Source organism: Salvia miltiorrhiza, chromosome 1 (assembly GCF_028751815.1).
Source record: "Salvia miltiorrhiza cultivar Shanhuang (shh) chromosome 1, IMPLAD_Smil_shh, whole genome shotgun sequence".
NCBI classification, from domain to species: Eukaryota; Viridiplantae; Streptophyta; class Magnoliopsida; order Lamiales; family Lamiaceae; genus Salvia; species Salvia miltiorrhiza.
In genome coordinates this window covers 71,430,562-71,446,326 of record NC_080387.1, presented here as the reverse complement: position 1 = coordinate 71,446,326, position 15,765 = coordinate 71,430,562, and the positions used below count along the sequence as shown (strand labels likewise).

The following is a 15,765-nucleotide window of genomic DNA, read 5'->3' as shown; positions in this document are numbered from 1 at the left end:
ATCATTGGATTTGTTGTATTGTGAATCAGAAGATGAGTAAAGATGGTGTCATTATATGCAATTTACTCTAATATTTCTTTCATTTTACATGGCTTGACTAATTTCTTTTCGACATGAATTTTAAGAAATTAATTTATGTACTTATATCCAAATATTTCCTAAAACATACACACTTATAGTTATTGGGCACGTTGCTGATTAATGAGAGAATTACTATTAATTTATTAATTCTATCTCTCTCACACACACACACATTCCAATTCCAGATTTTATCGCATTAGAGCAAGTTTTCTTCTTAGGTGCCGTCGGCCTTTGATGTGATTTGGAATTGAGACCAATACATACATATATATACATATAGATACAATCTTAACACCCTGCAATCCGCTGCTCCATGGGTTGCGCTTCGTCAGTTCCAGGTTAATTTCAACATTTAGGGTTTCCGATTAATAATCCTCTATCCCTAAATTTCATGTTCCGTTTTTTTTATTTTTATTTTTCGGAATAAGTGCGTTTTTTTCGTGAATTATTGATTGATTGTATTGAGAGTAGACTGAAATCGATGTTCGATCACTCCTGGTAAATGGTTCATGGTATTTTTCCATTGACTCGGATTATTTTGGCTGATTTGCTGCTCATATAGACTTGGAATCTTAGGATATTTTGAATGGTTGATCATTTGATCGGTGTATATTTTAGATTAATTTGTCGAATCTTGTATTTTTCAGATAGAAGTGCTGGGCGGATCGGGGGTGTTAACCTGGACAATGGTGGCGCGAATGACCCGAAGAACCTTAAAGTCAAGGTAAATAATGCTTGCTTTATTATAAGGAAATTGTATATATAATGCCGTTTGTGTTGTCTTGCTAATTCAGTAGGAAACATGTAAGCAAATGGTGGAATAGGTTTAAAGTTGTTACCTCTTAAAAAAAAAAAAGTTGTGATGCTATTGGAAGTCGGAAGAGTGACTATGTGGCAAAGGATTCATGGCATAGATTAGGAAAGGAAAAAATTTGATGGCTAATGGCTGAATTGTATTGGTTTAAAGTTCAAGACTTAGAAGTTGGAGAGATGTTAGGTAGAAACTGAATGGTATGGCTTGAGAAGTATGTTTTGAATATTAATGTGTTTGTATCATAATTGTGACTCCGAGATAGAATTTTTTTAGTCTACTAGGTGCTGGGAGTGTTTGGATTTTAGTAATTTTTGGCTCATTGTGAATTTGATATTTTTGTAAGTGTATTTTGATAGGAATACTAATTGGGCATTCACATGCATTCGTCATGGAATTTTGAACCATTATTAAATGGGAGATAAGTATTTGTACATTAAGTAAATAATTTGATCTCTTTGCTTAAATCATGTTCAATTTAATGAGTTGGTCCTGACGATGGAAGTTGCAATTTCATTGGTACGGAAACAGTCAATATTTTCCTTCTATCTTGGGCTGTTATCTTCCCTAACATAGCACGGTTGTCAACTACTTATGCTGTTGGGCTTGTAACTGAAATATATCAGTGTTAAAGTTCTGACCTTTTTTGCTAGATCGTAGGGTCATTATCCTGACATGAGATCAGTTTTCTTTTGTTGTAAACCTGACAACATTTTGCAGAAAATAATGTTTAAAAATGTGGAGCATCGGACAAACATAACTTGATCCGTTACTCTTGATGTTTACAGTTGGTGCTGTTAGGTGATTCTGGTGTTGGGAAAAGTTGCATTGTCCTCCGATTTGTTCGTGGCCAATTCGATCCAACATCTAAGGTAATAGAAGTATAAAATTGTTTATGTTGGATCATATGAGTCTGTGATTGACTTATTTAAACTTCTAATTCTTTCATGGATCATGATTAGGTCACCATTGGAGCATCATTCTTGTCTCAAACAATAGCCTTACAAGATTCTACTACAGTGAAATTTGAAATTTGGGACACTGCAGGTCAAGAAAGGTATCTTTTAGTTGATATCACTAGTTGTAACATATTTTTCTTGGTCTTTTCAGTCTGGGAATATGATTTTGCCAGTGTTTACTGAGATTACGATCGTAAATTAGCTTACTCTTGTTTCTACTCAGGTATGCAGCTCTGGCACCACTGTATTATAGAGGAGCTGCAGTTTCCATCATTGTTTATGATATAACTAGTCCGGAATCATTTCATAAGGCGCAATATTGGGTCAAGGTATGTTTTACTAATTTAATATGTTATGTGCAATGATTATTGCAGTCGGTGTTCATAATGAGATGTAACAAAGGAAAATACATTATTTTATATGTAGCTCGTGTATGTTTCCAATATTTATTTTTAGTATCTAACATCCAGAATCCTATTCTTTTACCATGCTTGCCATGTCTAGAAAACCATTTCCTTATTAGTTATTACTCTGTCTATTTTGACATTCATAGGAATTACAAAAGCATGGGAGTCCTGATATAGTCATGGCTTTAGTTGGTAACAAAGCTGATCTAAATGAAAAACGAGAAGTATCAACTCAGGTAAGCAGCATATATATTGGATTTGATTCCCGTTGCTATAGCATATTTTATTTATGAACATGCATTGTATTTCCTTGCATTTGTGAAGGATGGAATTGATTATGCGGAAAAGAATGGAATGTTCTTTATTGAGACATCTGCAAAGACGGCAGACAACATAAACCAGCTCTTTGAGGTGCCTTTAACAATTCCCCTTTTCCATCGCATCACGTTTGCACATGAGACATGCAAATCTAGGAAACATAAAGATATTATGTCTCTGGCGATAATGCAATTTTATCATCCTCCTATAACACAATAGTTATTGCTTCACTTAACATGTTACATATTTCTCAAGTGTCAAAACTCGAACAATCTGCCCTTCCTCCTAGCTGACCTGCTTTGGTTTCATGATGTTCTGATTTTTCCAGGAAATTGCCAAGAGACTGCCGCGCCCAGCTCCTCCTCTGTAAGTGGTCAAACGTCAGAAACCATACCTCCATCTGCCTTGCATTTAAATGTATATTCTAACTGTCATTTTAGTTGTACTCGCGTTCGTGTTGAATAGCAAGACTGTGACTCCTTATATATATGCACGCCCGTAGCTGTCTTAATGTATTTTTCCTAAAGTGTGCGATTTGTTGCTACGGATGTATAATAGATTGATCCTTTACGCGTTTGTTGTATTGGGCTCAGCAGCTCGACTCTTGTTCTTGCTTCTTCATCTGGCCTAGATTTTATGTGTATCATATGAATATTTACCTGCATAATTGGGTCTTCTCGCTTGGAGTTTGAAAATTTTACCTACATATGGTGTGTTTATTCATTGCAGATTTTAGGCACGAGTATATGTTCGTGCCTCTAAAACTTCACACGACTTTTAAAATGTTGCAATTACAGTACCACTTTTTAATTTTTATAATTACAACATCCTCAACTTTTTACTAATAATATTGCTTCTTTTAACCTGCGAAAGAGACAAGTTTCGAGTCATATAGTAAAGGAGATTTGTATTTAGGTGAACTTTATATATAGTCAAATAAATACTTTCTCTGTCTCACTCTAATAGTTTTGTTTTCTTTTTTGGGACGTTCTATTAAAATAATCTCATTCTTATTTTATGAGTGTAGTAAAATGACTAAAATAAAGTTGACCACATTACTTTTCTACTAAAAAATAAATTTCTTAATTTTCGTGTCGAAAAAAAATAGGACTACTAGGCTGGGACGGAGGGAGTAAAAGATACTCCATTCTTATCATTTGACTTGGCATGCTTTTCTTTTTAGGTTATTTCATTCGATTTGGCTTGTTTCCTTTTTGGGTAATTACTTTTCGGGGTAATAGCCGCAAAATACATCAGAAATTTTCATTTTCTGATATTTATCATGACCCTTAATTTTGGCTGCTAAATACATCAATTTTTAATTTGTCTGATTTTTCCCATAAATTTAGAGTTCCCCCAAATTAAAACTGACGTGGACGCCGGAAGGCCAACGTGGCCATCGGAATGCAAACGTGGCATCGGAATTGCCAAATCACACCCGCACACACTGTTCACTCTCTCTATCTCTCACGCTGTATCGCCGAATTCCAGGAATTGAGACTGAGGATGGCGATTTCTCGTCAGTCTTCCAGATGCGGGAGCTCGCCCAATCTCTTCGCGACTCACCGAAGAAGGAGTCGCCGCAGCGGCGGTGCTAGGGTTTCAGTAGCGGCGGCGGCTGGAATCAAGGAGAACATGAAGGATCGAGGCTCGAGTACTTTGCAGACTTCAGGTTGCAGCGGCGGGATTTCGTAGGGAGAGGGGTGGCCGGCGTCCGATGAGGAGCGTCGTTCTTGGCTGGGCCTGACCTCACCGGAGGAGGAACGACGGCGGCGAGATTGGAGAAGAGAGAAAGGACTGGCTTGCGATCTCTGATTTGGAAAAATCAGGGCTCGATTCTTCGTCTTTGTGTACGGGAAAGAGAGAGGAGGGGGCAGCGCTGTGCTTGGCGGCATGGACCAGTCGCCGGAGGAAGGGCGTTGGTCTAGTCGGCGACGGAGACGGTCGAAAAACGGTGGTGGCGCCGGGGTGGAGAAGGAGGAGGGTTTGCGCAGGGGGTGGGGGAAGGGGAGGGGGTGACGTGGCTAGATTAGGGGATATAATTAATAATTTTATTCTTAATTAAATATAAACTAATTTTAATTAATAATGAAACGACGTCGTTTTGTCTAAGTACTTGCCACGTCAGTTTCGATTTCGCCGGAGTCCTTCGCCGTGGGAAAAATTAGACAAATTAAAAATTGGTGTATTTAGCCGTCAAAATTAGGGGTCATGATATATACCAGAAAATAAAATTTTCTGATGTATTTAGCGGCTATTAACCCTTACTTTTCACTACAATAAATACGAGTTCATGCACTTTTACACATTTTTACACTATAATATTTTTCTCTTAAATAACTGTGCCGAAAAGAAATAGATCAAGTGAAGTGAGATGGAAGGAGTATTAAGTTTTTTTTATCATGTTTCATAAAATTATACTCCATTCGTCCACGAAAATACTTCCTATTTTTTCTTTTTGGGGCGTACATAAAAGAAATTTCTTCTTCCCATTATAATCAATATTTTTTTTCTCTACTCTTAATATACTCAACAATATTTTATTAAAACTTGTGTCACTCTCTTCTAGAAACTTCTTTCGTGGATGAAGGGAATATGTTTTCTAGCTATTTTATTGTAATTTGATAAGTATATCCCTAATGGGCTCCATATACTCTTTAACTTATTTAAGATTAATTGGTAGTCCCAATTTTACCTTTTTTTTCCAGTGTATTGGCTCTATAACTCTCTCCTCTTTCTTTTTTTATAAGTTACGAGCGTGCACAACACGCAAACACTTTTTTTCATCTTTGTGTCGGCGCCATCCTTGACACCAACACACCCTCCCCACGCCGCACGACGGAGCCCGCAAAATAGAGCGTTGCGGATGCTCTAATGTAACAATGCTTTTTCTTAGAAAATAAATGTGAAAAAATCATAGTAATACTTTACAGTATTTTCTACGGTAATTCTAGACCCACGAAACAATTAATAAACTGAACCATTTTCTTAACAATACGGATCTCACACAGCAAATTACTAAGTAGGAGTATTATATATACTTACATATATTTTAATTTTATTTTTTATATATTATGATATGATATTATATCATATAAAGATAAGATATAAATAGAATTAAAGGACTAGAAAGCCAACATCATTGCATATTTCTTCAATTTAATAAATGGCAGACAATGAGACAAAAGCTACCTAGAGCCACTACATAAATCCACCATATAACTTAACCAACAATTTGGACAAATTAAATCAAAATATATATTCATGCATCCTACCCTCATTTACTACATTCAATGAAACACCAAATTATTGGTCAAGCTCAAATTGGCAATCATATTCAAAGAATTATCAAATGTTGGCAACACAATATAACTGTTTGTGATTTGATATTTATTCATGCAATTCTTTTTGTCCATTCATTTAATTTTCTATTTTATTTTATGAGGTAATTACATCTAATTAAATATATAAAATTTTATTACATTTTGGTTATGCACGGTAAACTTAAAATTTATTCTCTAAATACATGAACTTTCAATTTGTCTGATTTTTTTATGCAATTATCAATTTCCAAATTAATTATAAGGTGAACGAAATTAATGTCTGCATGACTTGAACGTTCGATCTACCAAACGATATAGTTGGATGTCTGTGTCACTTCAATTAGTCACAATAAAATTGTCACTTCAGCCCACAATGACATTATTGCCACTTCAGCAGCCATGATCATATAAATATGTCGAAAATGGACAATCATCCGCAATGAGGTTACATGATAGCCTACATGATAACTTATTTTATGAGGGGGGGACCACATTGAGTACATGATAGCCTACATGACTTTTTAAAGGAGAAATGAGGGGCTGTAGAACACGCGTCGGTTTTAAAGACACATCGTGTATACACGATAGATCGTGTAATACACGAGTAGGGGGGGGGGGGGAGGGGGCTGCAACACCTTACACGAGTAGGCTGGATCGTGTAAGACGTTAACGATGCTCTAACAATTGAAAGTCTTTGAATTTGGAAGCATGATTTTTAATTCATATGCAATATTAAAATTGCATGAAAGTTCGTGTATTTATTGAAATTGAGTACGTGTATAATGTTGAATTGATATTTCTTACCGATAATACATTGTAGTAATTTATTTTCGTATTTTACTTTATTGGTTGGCATTATACATGTATAATATTGATATATCCTATTATAAATGTTTTTTAAGGGTGTTATTATTAATGTTTTACGTAATGATATCTATATATTATATAAAAGAGCAGTATAACGACTACTTTTTCCCATCAAAATTTCTCTCTCCTCATTTTTCTTTTTTTATTTTGATTCTTTTATAAAAATCGTCAACTTTGATTAATAAAAATATATTCAACATGGATGTTAAATTAAAGATAACGAAAAGATTTTTAATTTAATATAAAAATTATAAAAAATAAATTTAAAACGAATAAGTTATTATCAATTAAAGTTACAAAATTATTTTTTCTCTCTCTCATCTTTTATCTCTCCTTTCTCTTTTATAATTTCTTTTAATTATCAATAAAAATAAATTAATTGGTAATTAAAAATACAAAATTGAAAATTTATATATTTTCAAATACGTTTTTTATTGAAATTATATCGTGGATAATTTAAATTTTTTATTTAGATTTATATTTATATTTAAATTATAGTATATATTTAATATACATATTTATTTATTTAAAATATCGTTCAATTTTGATATTGATCGTGCATCGCACGAGTGGGCGTGTGCTAGTATGAGACTAAAAAGACAGATTACTGAACTTGACTATGACCTTATCTTTGAACTATGGATCAAGCGTAACTAAACAATTTCGATAAAATTTATCACAAATCAGATTTTATATTTGTTTATTGTAACTAACGTCATCTTTAATTTATAACATTCAAGAATAGAATAATGATGTGTTATAACTTATAACGGAAGAAATTTTTTTGTCTAAAAAAACACAAAATAGGAATTGATCATAGTATTAATTAGCCGTTGATGGGATATTTATATTTCAATTAGTCAAACTATCTCATGGCAACACGTCGTCACTGGACTGGATATATATCATTTCATGATTGGTCTTTTCGATTGTAAAATTTTCATTAAAAAATGATGGATTAGAAAAAAGTGAGAAATATGCGTCAAAATGAAAGATGAGAAAATATATTTTCTTCTCAGTTTTTATTATATGAAATGAGAAAAATGAAAAAAATGTTATAAAATATTTTCACACCAATACTCAAAGATAATTTATCTAATATTAAGTGGAGATAAAATAGTGAAAATGAGTTGTCCGACAAAATATTTTCTCCTACCTAGAGAAATTTTTCTATCATATTAACGTTAAAATAGCCAAAATATGGTGAAAATATATATTTTCTTCTTCTTCTTCTTTTTTTTTAATCAAAGTAAGCAATTTTTTAAGGGAAAAATAAAGAAATATATAAATAAATAAAACAAAACTGTGATTACTATATATGGTATTCCATTACAGAGAAACTGGGGTGTAGTGAATTTAATTTCTTCAACAATATCATTTGTTGACACACACAAGATAGCACAATAAACCCCAAATAATGCTCAAAAGGAATCATTTTTTTCTCAGTGAAGGAAAATGAAAATCCGGATATATTAATCAAATAATTAACCCTATATAAAAACTCAACAACGACAATATTCGTATAAAAGAGTGGAATATATTTCAGCTATCAATTAATTAATATAAACTAACATATCTTATTGACAATACATGCGATCGAGTACATGTAAATAACAAATACTACTTAATCTTGCCAGCAAATAAGCAAGACGATGCAGCGGCGGAGGATGTAAAATCTGGCCCTTTGTTCCTTCACTAGCCGGCCGCAGCTCCGCCGGAATGATCTCACCGGCCCTCCTCCGTCGTGCCTCTCGCAGAAGCTCATTCTTTCCTTTTCCGACGGCGGCGCGCGGCAGCTTTGGTTGGGTGGATTAGTGAAGTTAACTATTATTGCTACACAGATGTTGTGTGTTTGATATGAGAGAGAGAGAGAGAGAGAGAGAGAGAGAGAGAGATGAGGGAGAGAGTGCTAAATCGGTCTTGATGCTCTTAATAGTAATAGGAGAGACATAGAGGTATGCGTTTATTGATCCAGTGGTAGAGTGATTAATGTCTGAGTCGAAGGTTTCATGTTTGAGTCCATCGTATTGATCTTTAACATGATTTATTCATTGACAAAAAAAGGAGAGAGAGAGAGATGGGGTTTGGCTTCATTTTATGTTCTATTTTTTTTCTTTCTAGATATAGTTTATGAATGTATGGCTAAATTTCATGTTTTGGATGAATTTATTTTAAAAAAAAGTTATGGTGGAGCACACTTAGCTTTGTGGTATATTGGTATGGAGAAAAGGAGTAATTAGGTGATGTAACCATAAAAGATTATTAGGGGTGTGATTGATGATATAGCATTGGAAAAATGAATTGGAACTTAGCATTTTATGAGTGAATAAATCAAAAGTGCTTTTGAGTATTTTGGAATTGAGAATTGGGAGAAAAAAGTATGTTGACATGTGAATAGACCAACTCAAAGTTTTCCATTGCACAACGCACAATAGGGTGTTTGCCTACATTTATGTCAACTGGTATTTTATGAAAATGGGAATGGATTATAATTTTGCAATATAATTTATCTTTATGGGTTTCAATTTTACTTTAATGATGGTGAGTGATTGAGAGGTTCGACCCCAACTTAAAATAAGATAAGATAAAATAAAATAAAATCGAAAAATTTGTAAGTACATTGCAGCTTATTATTATTATTATTATTATTATTATAAAACAAGTGAAATCATAAACAATTAAAATTACATTTTTCTTTCATGATGAGAAACAAGATATAAAATATAGAGGCCAAAATTATTCTAAGAAGATAACAAAGCACAATTTAATTGGTAAGACGTTTTTTCATCAATCAATATTTCGAGGTTTCGAGTCACAAGGGTTGAAAATGAGGAACCATTATTGATTATATTTTGAAAAAGAAGAAAAAGAAAACTATTCTAAGAAACAAAATCTAAAGAAATATGAATTAAAAGAATTAAGAAGATGTATATTTTCCACGTATGAGGTGGGGGTAGAAGAATACTTCCATAAAATAAAACTACAATAGTAAACAAAAATTTAGAACAAAAAAACTACATGAAAATAATAGTTTTATATATTTGCGTCGTGTTTTAAATTTTAAAAAAAAATTCATTTTATGAAAAGATTTTATTCTAGGTGTCGAGCTGAGCTCAAGCCCAAGAAAAGATCGAACCTAATATAAACATATAAATATCTTACGAAACTAGCTCGAGCATACTTGTATTCGGTTCGGCTCCACTAGTCTACCATTGAAAATCAACACTAACTAACTAAATTTTTAATGTGTATATATCTCTGCTTTTTGAATACAGAAAAACAAAAAATCCCCCAAACTCTCAAAGAAGGCAATTAGGGTTTATTGGACTTGTAGACTGTAGCAGACGTATCCAGTTGGGCTCACAGATCTAAATTTATTGGGCTAGTCTAATTAAAAAGGGATAACAATTTGAGAATTTTTTGAAATTGGTCAAAATCATTCTTAATTTTGTAAAGGCTTTTTGTTTTTTTACCCCAAATTTCAGGAGACGAAGTTCTGATGATTACTGGAAAAATTATCCCAAAATGAAGCTGAAAAGATTTCTATCAATCCCAGTTTTATCGGTGATTACTATAGTGGTCTTCGTTTATTACATGACAGTATTCGTGTTCATTAAAGATTGGACTGGATTACAGAGCTCAGCTGGATTGCTCAACTCTTTGATCTTCACTGGTTTGGCTTCTCTGTGTGTTTTTTCGTTTTTAGTGTGTGTTCTAGTGGATCCCGGCGGCGTCCCATCTGGCTTTCTCCCTGATGTTGAAGAGAACTATGCCTCAGATCAAGAAATCAAGAGAAATGTGAGTTGTTTATAGTCTCGATTTAGCAATTTTGAATGAAGGGGTAAATTAGTCTGCTTAAAAGATTGAATTCTTAATTATGCCAACTTAGTATGTGTAGTATGAATTATGATCCGTGTTTGTGTCAAAGTTAGCTTCTCTGGTTTATGATGATTTTTGGTGGGAGTTCATTGCATTGTTCCCCTAAATCAGAGGAAAACATCCATTTTGTTGATATTGAGTGGTGTATTACTTGATTTGGAGATATGCTTTAGCACCTTCAGTGATAAAATGTCAGCCACAACTTTATGTTTTAGGTATGTGGAGCATTAGGGACTCGAAAGGAATCGAGATTAGTGTTGTACTCTAGCATGTTTAGGTATAATGGGAATTAATTAAAGAACACAACAGTTGATGGCATTAGATTGTTCATTTGGTTTGGGAGAAGACGTTCTGTTCAGCTGGTAGAATTGAATCATTGATACTATAATGTATCAATTTATATTTATCCTAAGATTACCAATCCTTCCCTGCTGACGAGGTTGAACGTTTCTATTGTTATTACTTTTCACACTTCTTTTGTTGTTATTGTGCCGGCCAACTCACTTACAAGCGCGTAGAAAGTTCACTGAAGTTACAAAGAGTTACAGCTTCAGAGAAGTTTAAGGATCTCATAGGCATCGCCTCTTAACAATTTTCAGTTGCAATATTTTCTTTTTTCTTCTAAAAAAAAAAAAATACATTTGCAAATAAAAAGATCAAATGTATAGTTTGATATCTCCATGTTCATCATTTCAATAGTTTGTCTATGTTTCTTCAGCATAATTGTGTTCTCGTCATATGTTAATGTTACTCATAGATAACAAGGAAAAGTAATTTTATCTAGAAGAGAAATGTTCTGTTACAATCTTATAATTCTGTGGAAGTTCTTTGTCTAGTAAAAATCCTAGTTCTTCAACTTTTTCTTATTTTATTAGATCTGATCTCTAAATTCCTACCATAGTGACAATGCTTCATAGGTCAAATTTGTGTTGTTTTTCTTAAGAAAAATGAAGCTTGTATGTTAGGAACTCAAGAATGGAAGCCATAACTCCACCCAAAAGCTAGCTCAAAGGTGGAGGTTTGACTTCCACAGTTCCACTTAAGTAACCACCGGCGCCCATAATTGGTTGTGGTTTCGATGTGGGATCATAACATTGTACTATCATTTCTTAGCATATCCAGTTCTCTATCTAATTTACATCTGGAGGAAATCATTCGAATTTGGGTTTCATGCCTTTCAGGGTGTGGTTCCAAGGAAATGTGACAAGTGTTCGACATACAGACCTCCTAGAGCCCATCATTGCCGTGTCTGCAGAAGGTGTGTTCTGAGGATGGTGGGTGTCTCCTGGACGTGTGAATACTGATTTCTTATGTAGCATCAAAGTTTCATTATTTTCTTATAATCATGTTTTGTTAGGATCACCACTGTTCCTGGATTAATAACTGTGTGGGCCAGAGAAACTACAAGCCATTTCTTCTTTTAGTCTTCTACGCAACTGCTGCAAGCACATACTCTGCGGTATGCATAAACATGCATTTCTACGTACACTAGTTGATGTTTTTTCCTATCACGATTTGTGCATAACATTTCTCCATTCACAGGCTATCATAATAAGCTGCATAATTAAGGATTGGGATATTGGTGCCAGCTCCACTTCAAAGGCCTTTCGTGTGAGTTTCTATTAGATAATTTTTCCACCACCGTGTATCCATGTCTGTTGTATACCTTTTTGTCCTGAAATTATAGTCAATCATTTTTTTAGCAGCTATAATCCGGAGAAAAATACTGCTTTGGTAGTTCTCCTTTTTAGTCCCTTAAACTCTTGGATGGCTCTTTTTGAGATCTGTGCCAAACCACAGTATTTTGAAACCTCAATCATCTAATGATTTTTAAGAATGTCTCACAGAGTTGTTATAATTTCAGATTGGTATTGGATCATGGATCACAGCTTTAAGTTTGACACTTGGAAGTCTATTAATCTGGAATATATATCTCGCTTCTCATAACATGACAACTATAGAGGTAAGGATCGTGTCTTGAGAATTTATGCTACATCATTCATATCCATCATTATGATTCTAATGAATGGTCTAATAATGATTTACTTCTCAGTACCACGAGGGAAAACGAGCTGCTTGGTTGGCGAGGAAATCTGGACTGAGCTATCACCATCCTTATGACGTTGGTTTTTACAAAAATGCCACCCTGGTCTCGCCCTACCTTTTTTTCAGTTGCCCACATTTCTTTCTTACGTGATTATGGTGTGTTTTGGGAGAGGCAAATGCATTAAGCCAAATCTGAAACTTGAAGTCTGATCGTCCAATAACTCCCAATCTTCTCCACGAATAGGAATCTTGCATATCTTCTGTAAAATTTAATTTGCTGTCATAAAACATCCGCAACTATGCCCACAAATCCCTCCCATTGAGCAAGTTGTCTGACACATGTATTGCTCTTATATATCCCAGTTCTTAAATTGTGAAAGAGTACTTTGAAACTCTAATTGGTGAAGCTTCTCTCGAAATCACCTGCTGGATTTCATGTTTTTTGTATATTTCTCTGTTGTTTTCTGTCGCCTAGTCGAGATTGGTTTCAACAGATCCAAGTTTGAACATTAAGCTATTGGGCCTATCAAGCATACTCAACATGTGAATTGTGCTTGAACTTTAACATGGCTCAGTTTGATTGCTACCGTAGCTACAATAATGCCCTTCGTCACTTGTTAATGTGACCACAGCTGTTGCTGCATGCATTGAATATCATATCTGTGTGTGCGAATATCAGCTGAAGTTTGAATATCTTTCTTTTGATCAGGTTTTGGGTTCTGATATGCTAAAATGGCTTTGGCCCACAGCAACCAGTCATATCAAAGATGGACTTAACTTCCCTACTACACGTGAAAGCTCATGACCCACGTTGATCTGGTATCGACTCTGGAAACAACCAAATTCCCTTGACTCAGTTATTGCAGCACGAGTTGGATCAATGACATCTGCATCTGCATCTGCTCCGGGTAAAATACCGTGTGTGTACTATAGCCTGACTGGGAAAACACATTCAGGCCCCTCGAATTGCTGTATATCGTATTTGCTTGAAACTGGTAAGTATTATTTTGAAAATCATATACTGCGCTTTCACAGATCCTATCGATCTCTGATTAGATACTTCATTCGAATCTTCGTTGCACCAGTCGTTTCAGGTCTTAAAGCACAGAGTCTAGAAAATAGTTAGTTCATATCCAAATGCACAAATTCCTTCTGCACATATTGTATAGCATATGTTGTCCTCAATTAATCTAGTTTGTTGGCAATTAATCTTCTTATTCTTGTCTCTAGTTTGAATGAGTTAATGGTTGGAGTATTGATTCTGACGTCGGATAATAGTGTCTTCTTCTTGCTAAGGGAATCAAGAATGATTACTAGAACTACTCTACACTTGTCCAAAAAATTAGACAGTAGAAAATGTGGTGAAAGAATTATGTAGGAAACAAATCAAGTGTCAATATTCATTTTGGTTCAGATTTAGTTGAATGGCAAGAAAACTAATGGATGAGAGGGACCCTCCTCACTGTGTGTTGTGTGTGTTTTACATGTTTCCAGTGACAGTGACTTGTGAAGGGATGGGGCCTTTTTGGATCTCTCTTGTTAAGTGGAAAGGGACTTTGAGATTTCAGAGAAGGCGATTGAAACAAACCATATGTGGTGTAAAATTATAAACTCCCAATTTTTGACCTAAATGTTGTCTTTTCAACCCCCAACCCTACATGTGAAAAACTTATCGACATTGTGGATTGGATTGTGATGATGTTGTCTATTTCATTAATGATTGTTTAAGGGGGTGTTCGACTAAGCTTATTTTAAAGAGCTTATAAGCTCTAATGATTCATAAGGTGTAGTTTTTCGAAAGCTTATAAGTTGTCAAGGTGTTTGGATGAACTTTAAAGAGTACACGATGGAAATAACAAACTATAACTGAATATTATTCGTAAAATGATTGTTGCATATAAGATGTTGAAAAAATAAGTTGGAATGAAAGAACTTACATTTTGGGGAGCTTACAATTTCGAGTTATTTTTATAGCTTATAAGTTGTTTAAAAGTTTATTTTGTCAAATATTTATATGCTCATAAACAACTCGTAAGTTGTAAGCCACTTTAAAGAGCTTATAAGCTCAGTCAAACACTATCTGAGACTTGTGTTTCTTCACATTCAGGCATTCAATACATTTTAGACATTTTTTACTAAAATACAAATATAATAATAATAATAACAACATTTTCATAGATAATATAGTTCAAAACATTTACTAAAAATTTTTTTGGGGGCATTCAATACATTTATACATTTTTTACTAAAATACAAATATAATAATAATAATAATAACAACATTTTCATAGATAATATAGTTCAACATTTACTAAAAAAAAAATTTGGGGGCATTCAATACATTTTAGACATTTTTTTTACTAAAATACAAATATTATTATTATTATGATTATATTTATATTTTAGTAAAAAATGTCTAAAATATATTGAATGCCCCCAAAAAAAAAAAAACGGGGGCTACCGCCCCCGAACCCCGTAACAGTTCAGTCCCCCCCAAAAAAAATCCTGGCGGAGGTGGCAAAACTGTAACGTCGGGCTAGAACTAGCCCGGCCCGAGCCCACCGGGCCAATGGGGGAAATGGGGTAGAGCCAAAAATGTGGGCCTTTTTGGCTTGCATTTTTCAAATTGGGCCGATGAAAATGTGACTAGATCTTAACAAGATACACACACATGTAGGGCAGGTAAAAAAATGTGTTGTGATATCATTATGTAACATGGAAATCATTTTTGTGGATAAAGTATAGATAAGGGAGGCTAGACTTATATTTAAATTTGTTAGCGTAAATTAATAGAAAAGCTTTTGGATAATGCTAGAAAGTGATGTTCAAGATTGTCTTAGAATGTTGACGATGTTCCAAGTGTGTATTTGGTGTCCATTTTTGGGCAACCTAAGTTCTACGTTTTGATGTGGACACGTTATTAATGAAGAAGTTAGAGTTAGTTGATCAAGTTTTAAGCCTTAAATTCTTTGATGCTCAAGTTAGATTTTCTGAATTTCGAATGACAAAATAAGCTCTAATACTTCTAGGCCTAGTTTAATACATGTAATGAGATTAAGGTGTAATATGTCTGA

The 15,765-nt window shown here is 34.1% G+C and overlaps 2 protein-coding genes across 5 annotated transcripts; both read left to right on the top strand.

The window, feature by feature from the left end:
- The first annotated feature begins 211 nt into the window (after window positions 1-211).
- Window positions 212-3,240, top strand: LOC131005754 (ras-related protein RABF1). Of its 2 annotated transcripts, XM_057932816.1 has the most exons (8): window positions 212-419; window positions 729-805; window positions 1,681-1,764; window positions 1,855-1,949; window positions 2,075-2,180; window positions 2,405-2,494; window positions 2,583-2,669; window positions 2,905-3,240. In XM_057932816.1, exons 1-8 carry the CDS (start codon window positions 395-397, stop codon window positions 2,944-2,946), a joined length of 606 nt encoding a protein of 201 aa, XP_057788799.1. In that variant the 5' UTR covers window positions 212-394; the 3' UTR covers window positions 2,947-3,240. The 2 variants fall into 2 exon arrangements, with proteins under 2 accessions (XP_057788799.1, XP_057788798.1); XM_057932815.1 differs by having other exon boundaries at window positions 223-419; window positions 2,583-3,240.
- A 6,699-nt stretch (window positions 3,241-9,939) lies between these two features.
- LOC131005753 (probable protein S-acyltransferase 15) lies at window positions 9,940-14,419 on the top strand. 3 transcript variants are annotated; one of them, XR_009095345.1, is made up of 8 exons: window positions 9,940-10,564; window positions 11,827-11,919; window positions 12,003-12,104; window positions 12,188-12,256; window positions 12,510-12,608; window positions 12,699-12,794; window positions 13,401-13,686; window positions 14,186-14,419. XR_009095345.1 is itself a non-coding variant. In XM_057932813.1 (7 exons), exons 1-7 carry the CDS (start codon window positions 10,292-10,294, stop codon window positions 13,494-13,496), a joined length of 828 nt encoding a protein of 275 aa, XP_057788796.1. In that variant the 5' UTR covers window positions 9,972-10,291; the 3' UTR covers window positions 13,497-14,419. The 3 variants fall into 3 exon arrangements, 1 of the variants encoding a protein (XP_057788796.1); XR_009095346.1 differs by having other exon boundaries at window positions 10,055-10,564; window positions 12,699-13,279; window positions 13,324-13,686; XM_057932813.1 differs by having other exon boundaries at window positions 9,972-10,564; window positions 13,401-14,419.
- Window positions 14,420-15,765: the final 1,346 nt, after the last annotated feature.